Source organism: Callospermophilus lateralis, chromosome 4, assembly GCF_048772815.1.
Source record: "Callospermophilus lateralis isolate mCalLat2 chromosome 4, mCalLat2.hap1, whole genome shotgun sequence".
NCBI classification, from domain to species: domain Eukaryota; kingdom Metazoa; phylum Chordata; class Mammalia; order Rodentia; family Sciuridae; genus Callospermophilus; species Callospermophilus lateralis.
Window position 1 is genome coordinate 152,969,351 of NC_135308.1, and position 18,535 is coordinate 152,987,885.

General features: G+C 37.7%; 1 protein-coding gene across 2 annotated transcripts in view; it reads right to left on the reverse strand.

The window, feature by feature from the left end:
* Cry1 (cryptochrome circadian regulator 1) overlaps positions 1-17,195 on the reverse strand; it is a 61,422-nt gene extending 44,227 nt beyond the window's left edge. The window contains exon 1 of one of the 2 annotated variants that reach the window (XM_076855076.1): positions 16,455-17,195. In XM_076855076.1, the coding sequence (XP_076711191.1) occupies positions 16,455-16,612 (158 nt within the window). In that variant the 5' untranslated portion in view covers positions 16,613-17,195. The remainder of the gene's footprint in view (positions 1-16,454) is intronic. The other variant, XM_076855075.1, reaches the window with a different exon arrangement.
* Between the last annotated feature and the right edge of the window lie 1,340 nt (positions 17,196-18,535).

The window sequence follows — 18,535 nt, forward strand, 5'->3', positions numbered from 1 at the left end:
CACACTTCAAAATTGCAAAAATAAAAACCATTATGTTAGCAGGAATGTTAAATTTTAAATTTTTTTAAAAAATGCTAAAGTTGACAATATAATCCTTTTAAAATTAATGCTAATGGAAAGAACATTAACAAGGAGAATTCAAGCCCGTAACTAAGAAAGATATAATATTAATGAATAATAAAATACAGAATGTCCTTTTCCATTAGCTCCTGGTAAACACACACACACTCCAACAATAAACTTTAATAGGAATGCACAAACCTAAAGAGTAAATAGAAGTCTAGGATATATGTTTTGGCAAGAGAAACAGAAAATCACAGATAGAGTGAATGAGCTCAATGAGAAGAGTCAATCACAGAATTGGAAATGAGAAAATAAGCCTGAGTTTTAAAGGTGGATATATGTAGGGGAGTTTCTAAAAGACATAAACTTATAAGTTTGCATGTTAAGATAATCTCATTTCATGTTCTGACAAAATTATAAGACCAATACATACATGACAAGATTAATGATGATGTATTTGGTGAACAAGACAGAAAATTATGAACTGTTAGCAATATTTTAAACTATGGATTGTATCCCATAGTATACTGTTGAATGAGTAAATGTTATCCTGGAATTGAAGACTCTAATATTGAATATACCATAAAGTTTTCTGTACCTGTACATCTCTTGACAATGTAATCATTACGTTCAATTACACAAAGAAGCTAGAAAGAATTTGAAATGCAATCAATCATGTTATATATTAATAAGCCCAGACATGGTCTGGGCAAGTAGTTTAATCTCACTGGACCAATTTTCCCATCTGAGAAGTAGAATATATCAGTGTCTTTCAAGCTTTTTGAGAGTGAATCATAGTAAGAAAAATGATCCAGTACAATTAATCATGTATGTGTATATGGGCCTAAAACAAAAAAGTTTCATAAAATAACTTGCTCTTATTAAGTTCCTTGATATTTTCTGGTCTATTTTATTATTTTTAATGTATGTTATAATACACAAAATTGATTTCATAATATGCTAGACTTCTAAAGTTATCTGTAGCTCTACAATAAATATTTCTTTAATTTAGATACTGAATAAAAATATCAAAGGATGTGTTCAGATATATATCAGAGAATATATATCTGAAATAGTAACAATGATCTCAATGATAAAATTCAAAATAATACTAAATAGCTGAACATCAGTTGAAAATAACAGGAATACATATAAGTAAGGCTCTAAATTTAAGTTCAGAAATTCCCTCAACAAGTATACAGAGCCTGGAAGCAAGTCAAATGAAAAAGTCGCTAGGACTTTTAGTTAACAACAATCCTGTTATATCTTAGTGGAATCTGCCAGTCTACCTATTCTTGGATCACAAGTAATGGATCTTTAAAAAAATATTTATAAACAAGTATTCTGGTACTCTGGACCAAAGAAAATATGAAGAGTTTAACCTGGATCAGTACTTTTTAAAAATCATATTTAATCCTCTAACAGTATGATATAGGTAATGCTATGGTTTGAATGTATCACCCAAAAAGAATGTGTTGGGACTTAATCTTCAATGCAACAGTGAAGAAGTGGGATTTTTAAGAGGTGGTTAGGCATGACTGGATTAATGGCATCATCCCTGGAGTGGTTTTCTTAGAAAAGGACAGGTTTGGCCCCCTCCTGTGCCAGTGTGCATTTCCACTTGTTTTTCTCTCTCCTGCCTCCCTTTGATTTCTCTCCCTTCCTCCCACCCTCTCTGCCTTTTTTGCAGTGGTATGATGCAGCAAGAAGTCCCCATAGATGCTGGCCCCGCCATCCTTGACTTCCTAGCCTCCAGAACCAAAAGTCAAATAGATTTCTGTTCATTATGAATTACACAGTCTGTATAATTCTGTTATAGCAGCATAAAATGTACAATGGTAGATACTATTATTTTTACTAAGAATAAAGAAACTACTCAGGAAAAGCTAAATATCCTACCTAGATCACAAATGTTAATGGATGGAACCAAGTGTTTGATCCAGGTCTTTTTGAATACAATCTATTCAGAAAATCTATCAGTGTTTATTAAACTTTCTATTTTTTTTTTAGAACAAAAAAAATTTATTTGATTATAATCTGGGGCAGACTCAAGTGGTCTTGAAAATGTGCTTCCTAAACTTTCTATTCCTTATTAAACTTTTTATTAAAAATTTCATTATAGCACCTATGACTTTAATGGTTATTTAGCATATAAATCACCACTAAATTTAGATAAACAGAAAATCTATAAAATGGTTAATAAAAGATAAGCATTTTAGTTAATAATAATAATGATGATGATTATTTACTACTACAAGATTATACCAAGGTCTTTCTTACTTGGAGATGGGTAACCATTTTAAATACTTCAAATGTAACACAATGACTGTATGACCAATATGATTCTACAATATGTATACTCAGAAAAATGAGAAGTTATATCCCATCTTATGTATGATATATCAAAGTATATAAGTGCATTCTACTGTCATGTATAACTAATTAAAACAAATAAAAAAATAATTTTAAAAAATCCTTAAAAAAAAAAAGTAACTCAAGGCTGGGTGCAATGGTGCCTGCCTGTAATCCCAGCAGCTCCAGAGGCTGAGACAGGAGGAGCACAAGTTCAAAGCCAGCCTCAGCAACACGGAGGTTGTTGAGTGAGTGAGAGCCTGTCTCTAAAATACAAAATAGGACTTGGGATGTGGCTCAGTGGTCGAGTCCCCACAATCCCCAGTACCAAAAAATAAAAAATAAAAAAAATCTAACTCAATGAATTTTCAAAAAGCTGACAGTTTACAGCGCCAATTTAGGAAACAGACAAATGGATTCTTAATACAATTTTAGTTGTATGTGGATTTAGAAAATATTTCTTCAAATTCTGTTTCAATATGTAAACATACAAAATTTAGTTAATATAGTCATTAGAATGTCAAGAAACTATAATGTATCCTTAAGATATACCATTTAAACAAGCCACTAGCAGGACCACTGTGTGAAGAAATGTTTTCTTTTTATCCTTTATTTCAAAAACACACATAAGCACCCTTTGTCTACATATACTTCAGAGTGGGAAATCTTTCAAGCAAGCTAAGAAGACTTTTACTTTACTGTAGTTTAATCATCTTCATTTACACTATTACATTCAACAATGAATCAAGATTAGGAAACAAAATGTTGACTACCAACTATTTTTTTTCTGAATAAAACAATGTTAATTACATTAGATAAAAATTGTGTTATTCTATTACCACAACTTAGTCCTTCCCTTGATGCTCAAAGCTATTACTATATTAATACTGGCATACATTTTTGTCTAGTCTAAAATGGGTAAAAAATGAATTGGTACACTAAAAATCTTGTTGCTTGTGTTTTCAATGATGAACAATAAACTATCCAGCACATTTCCCTCATACATACAACATATAAGCACAAATACCTACTTTCTGCAAGTTGGTGGTTTCATTCAAATGTAAAGCAAGCATATAGGTGCTCTTCAATTTACTATGGGGCAACATCCTGGTAAACTCACTGGTAAACTGAAAATGCATTTAATACATCTAATCTACTAATTAGCAACAAAGTACACTGTAGAGCACCAGTTTTACTCTCATGATTGCACGGCTGACTAGGAGCTGTTGCTCACTACCACTACTCAGCATTGAAAAAGAGTATCACACTGCATATTGTTGGTACAGGAAAAGATCAAAATTTTATAAGTAAATCTTCTACTGAGTGCATTTCACTTTTGGACCATCATAAAATTAAAAAATTAAAAAATTGAGGGACATCTGTATATTCAAGCCAGTATTCAATAGTATTGACTCTTCCACACTGTATATCCCTAATATATAACATGCAAGATATCATACAGAAAATAACATTGTCAATAGCTTATTCTGCCTCTTCATATAGAAGGATACATATCAATATCTTTATAACTGAATTTCATCTTTTGGGCAACATATCCCTACTTCATAAGAAGCATATTAGTGGTTAACCTTTTTTTTTTTTTCAATTTAAAACTTCACTATCATTGGTTTCTTTTATATTTGCTATATGATGATATTTTATATATGAAACTACTTGATTTCATAAAAAATGTTATTCATTTTAAATTAAATACCAGTGTTTCATGGTGCTAGCATAACATCCTCTTTTCATTTAGCATAATATTCTCCAGGTTTATCTGGAAGATGACAAAGAATTTTCTGCTTTTAAAAGGCTAGTATTCCATTACTATATCTGACACACTTTACTTTTTTTTTTTTTTTTTTTTTGCAGTGCTGGGATCAAACCCAAGGACTTGCACATGGTGACTAAGTACTATACCACTGATCTCTATGAGATCAGTTTTACTCTATACCACTAATCTCTATGAGATCAGTTTTAATCTATTCTATTAAGGCTAGAAGCTTGATGTCCTAATTGATTTCCACTAGGTCCTACCTCTTAAAGGATTCACCACCACTTTTTACATTATTACACTGGGGAGCTTCCAGCCAAAGAAACTTTAAGGAGCAAGCCACATGAAAACCACAGCACTTTCAAAATTTATTAAGGAAAGTAGAAAGGAAACAAGGGAAGGGAAAGAAAGAACAAGAAAGAAATGAATGACAAAGGAGGGAAGAAAAAAGTATAGAAGGAGGAAGTAAAAAAGGGATAGAGGAAGGAAGAAGTGAATGTGTAACCATGTGTTCACAGTAGCATCATTCATTCCCACACCACGAAGAACCAAAGACTTCACAGCCCGTGAACAAGTAAACTAAACTATTGGGGTATATCTGTACCAAAAAATGCTACTAAGCACAGAAAATAATGAAATAATACACACAACAATATGGATATATCTCAAAAGCCTTATGCTAAGTGAAGGAAGTCAAACATGAAAGATTGTACTCTGACTTCATTTATATGAAATGCTAAAAAAGCAAAACTACAATGCCTAAAACAAAACCACAAATTACGGTAACATAAAGATGATCAGTGGGTTGCATGAATGAGAGGGGAAAAAATATTCAAGGGTTAGGTCTTAGGAATAAGATCTAAATGGCAGTCTTGTCTATGACAAGAAACAAAGCTCTGTACAAGGTTCTATCTGACAATCATTTCTCTTGTAGATATAGTTCTGCCCAGATTTCTTAGGAAACTAAGAAAACCCTAATAAATTATGATAACTAGTAACAGTCCCAGCAGCAGCAACTAATGGAAGTGGACAGGAGAAAGAGAAGGGGGCGGGGGAAGGAATAGCATTTACAGTGAATGATATAACCCTAATTATATAAATATACAATATGTATGTATTAATGTATATGTGTATATGTTCAAAGGGTATAAAATGGTTAAATGTTACTGGTAGTTCTTCCTGGGTAATGGGATTTCTTTTTCAGGGTTTATGAGACTGTTTATTTATTTTTTTAATTAATTAATTTGTTTTAAATTTGTTATGGGACTGTTTATGACAGGTATGTTAAACGGGATTGTTTATGCAATCAAGAAATAACTTTCATTAAGATGGTAAAATTGGAACTCATACTTTCAATTCCTCGACCTCCAACAATTAAAAAATAGTGAACTATTAAAAAATAGTGAATGCTGCACAAACTCATGGACACATGCACTCACACATACACACAACAGCAGCAACAGGGAGATGGTATAAATTTAAAAGTTGTGGACAAAAAAGGAAACCGCAGACAAACCCCTGGTGTAGTTCAGTGGTAGAATGTGGGCCTAACACGCATGAGGCCTTAGGTTCAATTCCCAGCATCAAATAAATAGACAAAGAGATAATAGCTTTCAATAGTTACTTATAAGGAAACCCTTTGGGGGACAGGAGATTGGTGGAGGTGGGGAAGGAAAGAAAATTCTGATGTGGAGGGTCCAGGTTTCTAATACTGACAATAAAAGTTTGGGTAAAAAAAAAAAAAAAAAAAAAAAAAAGTTTAACATACAAACACACATTTTCCTTTTAGTTGGAGTCTTGCTATGTTGCCCAGGTTGGTCTTGATTTCCTGGGATCAAGAGACCCTCCTGTCTCAGAATCCTGAGCAGTGGAGACTAAAGGCATGCACTACTCTGCCCAGGTAACAGATATATTTAAAAAAAAAAAAAAAAGTAAAGATGGTCATTCCTTTTCATTTCCCCATACACCCCCTTTCAGTGCTCTCATAAATTCATCACCCTAACTTTAATTATCACCTCTCAAAGTATTATTTCCAATTATATATACACATCTAGTCCCAGTTTCTCTTCCTAGCTTCAGTTCCTGCTAACCAATTGTACTTGAATGTCTTATTATTCCTTTAAGCTCAATATAACTAAAACCAAGTGTATCATCTTAACTCCCAAACTAGCTCCTTCTGGAGTCTACAGAAGAAGATGTTCTGGAGAAAATCTTTATCACATGCACCTCAGATAGACCATTAATCTCCAGGATATATAAAGAACTCAAAAAACTTTACACTAAAAAAAAACCCCAATCAATAAATGGGCAAAGGAACTGAACAGTCATTTCACAAAAGAAATATGATCAGTCAACAAATATATGAAAAAATGTTCAACATCTCCAGTAACTAGAGAAATGCAAATCAAAACTACACAGAGATGGAATCTCTGACAGAGACAGGCAGAGTAGTGCATGCCTGTTAAGTCCTCACTGCTCAGGATGTGGGGGAAAAGGTACACTCATACATTGCTAGTGGGACTGCAAATCAGTGCAACCACTCTGGAAAGCAGTATGGAGATTCCTCAGAAAACTTGAAATGGAACCACCATTTGACCCAGTTATCCCACTCTTTGGTTTATACCCAAAGGACTTAAAATCAGCATACTACAGTGATGCACCCACATCAATGTTTACAGCAGCTCAATTCACAATAGCTCAACTATAGAACCAATCTTAATGCTCTTAACAGAGGAATGGATAAAGAAGTTGTTATATATATATATATATATATATATATACACACATACATACATACATACATACATATACATATATATATATATATGTATATATATATACACAGACATACACACAATGGAATATTACTCAGCCTTAAAGAAGAATGAAATTATGGCATTTTCTGGTAAATGGATGGAACTAAAGAATATTATGATAAACAAAATAAGTTAATCCCAAAGAACCACAGGCCAAATATTTTCTCTGATATGTGGATGCTAATTCACAATAAGGGGGCAGGGGAAGAATAGAGGTACTTTGAATTAGACCAAGGCCAGTAAAGGACTAGATATGACACATAAGGATAAAAAGTATGAATGGGTTTCTGGTTTCTGCAGAGCAACTAGATGAACGTCGCCATTATTGTGATGCAGAAAAATGATGGGAGGTGGGGGAGATGGGGACAAAAATGAAGCTGTATTTGGAATCCACATAAAAATATTAGATGTGAGTCTGGAATTGAAGATAGAGGTCAGTACAGGAAAGCATGGTAGGAAATCATCAGATACTTAGGTAAGGAATTAGATGAAATCACCTAACAAGTGAATGTGGATAAAGAAGTGAGCGGCAGAACTGAGACCTAGAAGTAAGTCTTACCATCAAAAACTGTCAAAGTAATGTGCATTTTTACTTTTTTTTTTTTTTTTGTGTGTGTGTGTGTGTGTGTGTTTTAATGATTGCCTTTCAAATCACTGACTGTGGATCCCAGTGGTATCAGATAAGAGAGGTTTGTTTTTGTTTTTGCTTTTTTTCAGTATCTCCCTTTTCATATGAAGACACTGACTTATGAATCTTCTTCAAGAAACATTCTGAAACTCCTCTCAAATCAGTATCTCACACCCCACTTCCCAACACTCATGCATGTGTGCACACACACACCTCCCCAGAACACACCCATCAACCACCTTTACCCCTTTTCTGTTAGAGTCTGTAAACAAGTCAAGATGGCACCTGGCATTTTGCAGAGGGAGTGGTTTGTGAGCCATTAAATGTGGAGATTCCTTATTGGTTGACTGCTGTATCTAGTTTATGTTAATTAAGATAAGCTGTGTGTAATGTATATATACCCCTTCTGTCCTACAATAAATGGCTCCCACTCCTGCTGTATCAATCTACCAAGTTCCTCCTCACCCCCGACCCCAGGTTATTTTGCTGCAGCGGGACTGCGGCACTTTTCCATCTCCCCAGAGATCTTTCCTTTGTGCTCCATGATTGTTTTTGTATATTTCTACTGAGGTCCCATTTAACAGCCCTTCATGGGCTAAGCACATATTCTAACACCAGCTATATTCCCAACCTTGACTTCATCTCTGTATAACAATGCCTGACAGGTAACAGGCTCTCAGTGATATTTTCTGGATGACTAAGTGAAAAAAAAAGTGACTTAACTAAGGCAAGTCCCATTGTTATTTAGTAGGAAAGCAAGGATTAGAAGGTTGGTCAGGACAGCCAAATGTTCTAAACTTGTTACAGTGTTCTATTTAAAGAACGCCAAATGCAGGCTTTGCCTTATATATACATCTCATTTTCTATTCTACTATGCTCAGACTCAACTATAAGTCTGGTGATATACCCCAAATTCACTTTTTCCCACCCTGTTCAGATTCTATGCCTCCAGCTCATTTCTTGCCTCTTCTATATAAATCTTCCTTCACAGTCCAACATTTAGTCATCCCTCCCACTCCTCCCCCTCACCTAACACACACATTTGGTAATATTCTATACAATATGAACTCTATCCTTAATACTATACTGAAGAACTCTCTCACAGATCATCAAAACCTTTGTAATAGTTACGGTTTGATTTTCAAAACAATAAAATCACTCCCATACAAATGTGAAATGAAAATGTGGTGCCTTTAAATCTATATTGTGTGGCTATTACAAAATATCCAAGTCTGGGTACATTTTAAAGGAAAGGGGTTTATTTAGCTTACTGTTTTGGAGACTGAAAGTCCAAGATCAGGAGGACTCTTCTGATCAGCCTCTGTTGTGGGCTCCCTACCCCGCAGCTGTCACAACAGGGTAGAGAAGTATAAAGGTAAAGAGCCACATAAAAGGGATCCAAGCATATTGGATGACTCCCCTTTATAAAAACCTTTTGTTGGGATTTTATACAGTCTCATAAATAGTCCCTTCTAGGGGTGATGCTCCCTTGACCCAATTACCTTCCACTAGGCTTCACCTCTTAAAGGTTCAATCACCTCAAGATCACATGTGGAGACCATGCTTCTAGGACATACACCTTTGGGAGATACACAATTTAACTATATCTAAACCATAGCATATGGTAAAGATTTTATTTCACCATTAATTCATGAAGGAACTAGTAAGACGTTAAAATTTAATGAGGATCAATGAGAATCTGGTTTACAGAGATTTGCAATTCCCATTCTACAAAATTCATTTGCATAGCACAGAAAGGGAATCATTTGCATTGGTAGAGGCAAGAAGGATTTGTACTGCTATTAGTTTTCTGCAACTTAACATTTTTCCCTTTTTACAGAGTCATAAAACAGGTTAGTCAGTCAAGGACAATGTTGCATATTCCTTGATCAGAATCATATAGTCCTGAAGGGTCCTTTAGACAATATCTAAAGGACCTGATATATGGCAATTTCCTTTGTCCACTTCCAAGTCCTTGACAATTTTCCTGCCTGACTATCAAACTCAACCTAACCAGCACAACCCAGACAAATTCTTGTCATATTTGGTTCCCATGATAACAGCACTCTTCTGGCTCTTCTTCTCTCTCTCTTATTCTCCTCTATCTCTGTCATCAGTTTCTCTTTGTCTTAAGTATTCACCAAAGTTTTGATTGGGTCTTACTCTGTACAGTCTCATACAATCATGTTTCATCTATTACTCATCTAGGAATTACTCTCATATCCACAGCTCTAATGTCTACAGTCCCAGACATGAATGTCTATTTCTCCATTTCCCTATGTTGATATCTTAATAGTAATTCAAATTCACCAGAGACCCAAACTGAATTCACTATTTTTTCTCATCTAAATATAGTCTATTCCTGTGTTCTATAACCTAAGCCCATATTATCTTACATTAGAACTGTTGACAAAGCCTCCCTTGTATCCTGTCTCTCTTCTTCACTCAGCTGAAGTTATATTTCCCCAGAGGTCAAGGCTTTTCTGAATTGTACCATTTTCTGATCTGAGTTCTTACATAACAGGCACCTGTTGTTTCAGGGTACCCACAAATTTCCTACTCATTTTACTTCAGGTACTTCCATCCAGTTGAGCCGCTTCCAGAATTGCGGAACACAACTCCAGTTAAGACAATCTGAGGCTCACAATAACTGGTTCAAAAACTAGACCCAACAGAGCTACTAAAGTGCCATAAAACTTCTACTAATACTTCCAGGACAGAGGCACACACTTTACTGCTGTAATTATATTGTCATTGCTGTATTTAACCACCAGAGGACAGCCTGCTTGAGAAGCCAAGGCAAATAGGAATTTGGAGATGAAAAGAGAAATCTGACGCTGGTGACATCTTTTGAGTCTTAGCATCAACAAATGTCCAAAGCCAGTTTCCCCAGGATTGTTCAATTACATCTCCCAATAAACTCTTTTGTTTAATCCTGTTTGGCCTGAGCAAACAAATGAGTACTAAACAATACTATCTTTTCATGCACATGATTGAGCTCTACCAGCTTCCTTGTCAGTATCAGAATATCATGCCTTTCCTTGTGCTTTTCCTTCATTCTGAAATTTTCTTCCCTATGCTTGGAATTCCCTTCCTTTCATTCTTTACTTATAAAGATTGTTTCATACTTCAAGGATCAGCTCAAATGTCAGATGAAACAATTGCCCAAGCCTGGAAAAAGCAGCAAAGGACCAGATTATATAGGGTTTCTAAACAATTCTATGGCTTTTTCCACCTTTAACCAAAGGGTAAATAAGTGTCACAGAAGGGTTTTAAAACATGAATGACACATCATATTTTTTACGTTAAAATACCACTCTAGTTGTTGTACAGAGAATGAATTAGAAGAGGACAAGATGGATAACTTATAGGCTCCTGAAATAATTTGGACAAAAAAAAAAAAAAAAAAAAAAAAACCAAAACAGTGACATGGGGTTAAGAGACAAATCCATTGTCACCATAATGCATTTGTGTAATTATTTTATTTCTGAATAAATCTCTCTCTGTACTGAAAATTTACTGACGGCAGAAATATTATCTGTGGACTATCACTCACGCATATTAGCAAAGTAATCAGCACATTCTTTGTAGGGAGTCAAATACTTGTTAAATAAATGGATAATAAAATCGACCTAATCCATAAATTGAGCAACTTGGTAAATGGTAGTATCATTTACTAAAACACAGGAAAAATAAGTTTGAGCTTGTTTGTTTGTTTGTTTGGGGGCAAAAGATAAGAGAGAAGATGAACTTTCTTTTGAGCAAGTTGAGTTTAAGTTAAAATAATACATGCAACCAAATAGTTTGGAGAAACATACACGGATCTGGGGATCATGAGAGAGAGCTGGGCTGAAGATACTGACTTGAGAATTTGGGGCATAAAGATGGTAACTAACTTCATGAGAAGGGATGAGACTGTCTATAAACATGTACAATGAAAAGTGAGTGTATATCAAAGACCTCAGGGGCATTTAAGGGCTGAACAGAAAGAGAAGAGAAGGAAGAACACCAATAAAAATTTGGCAGAAAAACAAACATAGGAGGGTCTCTAACTAAAGCCAAGGCATGAAAAAGGTGTGGCAAAATGTATCACATGTTGAGAAAAAATCAAGGAGTGAAAAGTTTAAAAGTGTCCTTTGGATGAAAAACACTTTTGGTAGAGTTCTGCCTGGGGAGGGTGGGGTACAGCTGTAGACTAGTTCTAAGTTGGTTCAAGGTAAGCAGAAGATAAAATAAAGGAAAACAGCAAGTTGTAGCCATCTTGTTCAAGAAGTTTAGTTATTAAGGACCTGAGCTACACAGTTACAGGAGAAGAACATAGTCAAGGATACATTTTTGTTCCTTTGTTGTTGTGGGCTTTTTTTGTTTTGTTTTATTGTTTCACAGAGCTTGATTTTACACATGTTTAAAGGTTGATTGAAAGTAACCTTTAAAAAGAGGATAAAACTCTTTTTATCTCTCTTTATGAAAAAGGTGAGAGAATAAACAATAATAATAATAAAAACCTGAACATAGTATTTGAAATGAATCCCAGACAAAAGGAATGCTTCTGAATAGAGATGGCAATATCTCTTTCACTGAAACCATACACTAGAAAGAGCAGGTAGCATTTATAGATTCAGTTACTGAAAAATCAAGAGACTGTACATATGATAGCTTCAACTGTGTAATGAATATATTGAAGTTTAAACAATGAAAGTAATCTGTTCATTGGAAATCTTTTTTAAATTATGAGTTTAAGGTATACGTTAGCATCTAAATGAAATAAAATAATTTCTCCATCCCTAAATCCTAGACTTCTAAGGAAAATTTAAACAATCTGTATTAAATACCAACTATGCTTCAGAGAGTACAATAAGGGCTCCTTCCCCATAGCTTGCTTATTTCCTTCAGGGATGTTTTCACATTCTGCTTTATTTTTCTCCATTGCATTTAACACATTATGGCATATATTTGTTTAGGTATCTGTTTTTTCCTACTAGAATGAACACTCCAGAAGGGCAGAGACTTTTTTTGCTTTATTCACTATTGTAAAACCTCTGTTAAGTAAGAAAGAAATGATTATATGAAGACTACAACTGCTATTGACTGAATGTCATGCACCTTCAAATTCTTAGGTTGAACCCTAATCCACATTAAAGAGATGATTAGGTCACAAGAACTCTATCCCCAGGGGTGAATTTAGTGCCCTTAGAAAAGAGGGTGAAGGGAGCTTATTCCCCCTATTCTATCATGTAAAGACAAATTGAAAGTGCCACCTATGAAGAAAAATGCCCTCACCAGACACCAAATCTGCTGGTGCCTTGACTGTGAACTTCCCAGCATTTGGAACTGGGAGAAATAAATCTCTGTTATTCATAAATCACCCATTAAAAGATATTTTGTTATAGCAGCCCAAACTAAGATAATACCAGTATTCACAAATGAAGACAGTAAATGCTAAGAGTATATGAGAAGCATACTAAAAATAAGATTTCAGAAGACTTAATGATCATCCCCAGGCAAGGTAAGTTTTTTTAAAAAAGGTATTATAGAAATGAGGTATTTGGGTTGGGCCTTGAGAAGGAGGGCTGGGATATATCTCAGTGCTTGATAGCATATGCAAGACCCTGGGTTCAACCCCCAGTACTGAAGGGAGAGGGGGAGCAGAGAGAAAGAAAGGAAACACAAACAAACAAACAAAAAACCCCTTGGGCCTCTTGGCTAACACTTCCCAACTTCCCAGTACTAAGAAGCCACTATTCTACTTTGTTTCTACATATTTGCCCACTGTAAACATCTCCTATAAATAAAAGCACATAATATGTGGAATTTTGTGACTGGCTTCTTCACTTAGCAGGTTTTCAAGGTTCATTCACATATGTTGTTGCATATATCAATACCTCACTCTTTTCATGGCCAAATAACAGTTTAATATATATTCTGTATTTTAAAAAATTCCATTAATCTATTGATGAACATTTGGGATATTTCTACCTTTCGATTATGACTAATACTTCTGTGAATGTTGGTGTATAAGATTTTATAATAAAATTTTGAGTATAATTTTTGTAAGATGTAAACTTTCATTTGTTTAAAGTACTTTATTCATTTGTTTAAGTACTTTATTCTAAGACAATGTTCTTTAAAATTGCTTTAATGTTAAAACATTGATTTTAAACAAAATGATGGTAACATCAAAAAGTAGTTTTGTTAATGTACTTTTCCAGTAAAATAATTTTTAAAAATTTATTTCTTGACCTCAAAAGTCTATAGAATTCTGATTAAAGAAAATAAAGCCTCGAATGAAAACTAAGAGTTTTACCCCTGCTAGGATTGAGGTCACATTCTATAAACAGTAGGAAATGAGATGCATAGGCAAAAAGGTAGATTTTGAATGCCAATCTAAGGAGTTTGGGTATTATAATAAATAGGAAATTAATAAAGTTACATAAATATAAAATAATTGACTCTAGGGCACTCTCTTTCAAAAACAGTAGGTGATTTACTAATATGCAAAAACCACTGAACATGATGTTATGAGTCCTTAGTAATCACTCGAAAAAGACTTTTGCCTCTGATACTACTAAAGCCACTACAGACAAGATTACAAAAGACCTCAAAATACTAAATCCAAGTTGAATTTTCAGTCTTCCTCTTATTTGATCTATCGGCAGCATTTGACATAGACAAAAGAGTCTCTCCTGTCAAACACTATACTTTTAGGGATGGGGATGTAACTCAGTAAACAGCAGTTGCACAGCACGTGTGAGGTCCGCCAGTGCCACCAAAAACAAAACAACAGTAGAAACAAGCAAACAACACCATAGTCTTTTTAATTTCTTACTTTGTTAGCAGCTCCTTTCCAGTACCCTATACTGGTTCTTCTACACAATTTTCGAACATGAAGAGTACCCAAGGTTCAATCTGCACACATTTTTATAATATTTTCATACAGTCTCATGGCTCCACCATAATGAATCTTCAATAGGTTGAGGATCTAGGGCTGCTTTGTTTTTTCTGACCCCCCACATTCCTAGAATAGTAGATGCTTGACAAATATGTGTTCAATACACGAATGGATGAATAAATGACTATGTATATTATCTATAAACTAATAATGCTCCAATTTATACTTGCTGCCTGGATCTCTGTCCTGAGCTTCAGATATTTCCAACTGCCTATGTGCTGTTTCCACCTGGATGTGTATAAAACATGCAAACTTAAAAGTCCAAAAGAGAATGCCCATCATTCTCCCAAAGGCTTCTCTGATTGGCTTCATTTTCTTAGCAAAGTGCAGCTCCAATCCTAGTTCCTCTACCTCAAATTTTGAAATAATTCCTAGTTCTTTTTCTTTATCTCACATCATGTACTCAATCTACCAACAAATTATGTGTACTCTGCCTTTAGAAAATAAGCAGCATCTGACTACTTCTTATTACTTCTGCTATTATCACTTATGGTACATGCCATTCTCATTTCACCTGGATGAATGCAATGGTATCCTAACTGGTTTTCCTGCTTTTTGTCCACTCTACTCCGTAATTCAGTTTGTTTTCAGAATCACAACCAGAGAAAAATTTTTTTTCAGACTTAAGCTAGATCACGTCACTTCTCTGCTCAGAATCCTGCAATTATTTCCACTTCACTCTGAGTCAAAAAGCATAGATCTTGGTAATTGTAAAGCTCCAGTCAGTCTGGCTCTATGACAACTATGACCTCATTCCTACTACTTTTCCCTCACTTATTGTGCTCCAATTATACTGGTTCCATCAGTTGTTTTTTTCCAAAGGTCAAGCATATTTTCACCTCAGGGCCTTCTCCTTTTGCCTGGACTATTCTCCTTGATATTTACATCCCCTCATGTTTTTGGTCTGCTGTCACCTCTGTAATTCTTATACTGTTCATTGATATTTAAAATTGCAACCCCATACCTACTCTTGTTTTCCTTATCTCTTTTCTCTGCCCTATTTTCCTTTACAGCACTCATCACCAGCTAAATAACTAAAAATATATTTTACTATCTGGGACACAAGCTTGAAGAGGGAGGACAAGGCTTTTTACTCTGTTTCATTCACTACTACATCTGACATTTAAATCAACGCCTGGCATATAGTAAGTGATCCGTAATCTGTCCATTGAACAAAAGCTTTCATTTCCACCAGGGGGCCTAACAATCATCTAGTCTGGTTTTTCAGGAAAAAATCATAAAATATCTCTAGGATTTCTTCCAGTTCTCTGATCCCTAGAAGGATTATATTTTGCTAGAAAGAAAAACTGTGCTTTGTCTTGTCAGCCACAAGGAGGAGTTGAGAGGAAGAGCTGAGCAAACATCAGATTATGTTGTTTTCTTTGCTTTTTCTGCAAGTAACCTCAAGGGGGAACAAAACTGGATTTGGAGTGGATTGTACTGAATGAATGATTTTTCTCCATACTATTTCTGAGTTTACCTAGACACACAAACGTAAACATTAAAAGACCACAATCCTTTCAACGGCCACAATGAGGCCAAGGGAATCAATCCACAGCCCACTAAGATCTGGAGGGTGTTAAATCTTTAACTCCACCACTAACACAACTCCATAAATCGCCGGGAGGAGTTCAGCGCAGAGACATGTCATTTACCTCTGAAGGCCGAGATGTTTTAAGTCGTCAGTACTCTCTGGACTGAGAACTACTAAATTAAAAATTCCACTTCACATTGAGAGCACCTACAATTCTTTAAACGGTACGAGCAAAGCGGTCCTGGTTCTAAAGCCTCAGATTCGGCCCATCTCAAATAATTCACGCACATCTGATTCATTTGACAACGAAATCAATATCCCACGAGTTTTGGACTCACCGCCACCTGTTGATGCCCACATTGGAGGAGCCCGCGAACCAGGGGTCGAGGATGTAGACGCAGCGGATGGTGTCCGCGCCCTGGATGCACTCCTTCAGGGCGGGGTTGTCGTGGAGCCGGAGCCCCTTTCGGAACCAGTGCACGGCGTTCACCCCCATGCCCGGGGCAGGCGGGTTACCACCGACTTCCTCCACGCAGCAATTCAAAGCAGGAGGGTCCGGCTCATAACCGACACCTGCGCTTCCAGGAGAACCGCCGCACCCAAGGAGTGAGGAAAGGGCGGCAGAGGGGGGACAGGATAAAATGAATCCGAGGAGGGGACGTGAGAAGGCGAGGGCGCTGGAGGCGCAGCTGGAAGATGAATGGAGGTTGCCCGGACGGCGGAGTCCCCGTGTGACGCCCTTTAGGAGCCGGCGCCCGCTGCAATTGCCCGGAGGAGACGCATAACTTCGAGGGCCTGGGACCCCCGGAGCACGAGCCAACTCCAGGAGCTCGAGCCGCCACGACGGCCCGAGCTGGCACGGGCAGCCCCAGGAGGTTCGTCACGGAAACCTCGCCCCACCAAGGCGGCCCCCGCGTAGAAAACGGCCCGCCTCAGCTGAGCCCCGCAGAGGGCCGGGAGACGATTCAGCCTCGGCTGGCGGCGCTGCCTCTCGGCCCGAGAGCGACCAAGGAGGACCAAGGCGGTGGTCGGGGCCGCTGGACGGTTCCCGGCCGGTGACCGGTCCCGAGGCTGCCCGGGTGACTCCGCCGCCTCGACCGCCGCGTCAGCGGCCTCGGCTCCGCCCCCGGCTCCTCATTGGAGGACGCACTCCCCACGTGACCCCCGGCACCTCACGTTTCTGAAGTGTGTTTACTACGCTAGCTCTGACTGGGGAATCTGCTCGCGCTTCAGTCGCTTCCAGAGAGGCAGCAACAGCTTCATCCCCCCAAATGTTGATCCTTGACCAGATATTGGGCTCCGTGCCTCTCCCCCTTTCCCCAGCCGCCTGGTCGCTGTCCCCTGGAGGCACCCTTGGTGACCACAGGCCCAGGGTGAGGGGGAGGCTTAGCCCCGCCCCTGGGGGCTGTGAGCGGCCACCATTGGCTGAGACTTGCCGAGACCCGGATGAGCACGGGGATGCGGGGAGCTCGTGGGCGCGCGCAGTGCTGGGGAGGGCGCGCGTGCGCTGTCCCTGCGGTCCAGAGGGAATGCGGGCTCGCGCGTCAAAGTGCGCGCGTAGCTTTCTCCAGTGGGACGTGGGGAAACCCTGGAGACGGTTCCGAGTAGTCCCGAGAGTTAACTGCGAAGCTGGAAGGGGAGGTTGGCGTAAAAGGAAAACAGTAGGAGGCGCCAATTAACGTTGCAGGGCCAAACCATGTGCTTAAATCCAGCATTAGCCGGAGAACCCCGCTTTAGAGCGTGCGGCGCCTGTAACCATTTCTGTTCGGCGCGGCACCCCCGTTTGTACTTAGGGAAGGGGGTAATCGGCAGCGCGGGTGCCAGGCGTTCCAGAACCTCCTGGGATTTCTTAATACTATCGACATACCATGAACTTAACAGCCCTAATCTCTTGCACAGAGTGTGGTTTACGGAGAGAGCTCTTCTGACTGCTGCTGCCTTTTCTTCCAAGGGCCAACGCACTGCAGGCCATGCTGTGCCTTAGACATGCCCTTATATTCATGCAAGGCTTACTTAGGGAATGAAACTGGCACTGTCCACACAACTGCAGGTACAGGAGGTAATGTTCTGAGAAGCCAGCCCTCGTGGAGTTAACATTTGTCTCTTACCCTGTATATGTACTTTTTTTTTTCCTCTATAAAACGCTCCACTTTGGAGTTGGCTACTCACTGCAACCACCTTTGAGCATCTAGTGTATGTCCTTTTGGACTTAAAAGCTACCCAATTTGTGAAAATATTTCTTACCCCTAGGGCAGACTTAGAAGCTCTCTAAACCTGTCTGATACATATATCACTTATCACACTATTAAAAATATTAATAAAAGTACCTACTATAATAGTAATACCTGCTCAATAATAGTACTTACTGTCAAAGTATTTCAGATTTTCTCCACAGTGTGACCTCACAAGGACAGGGTCT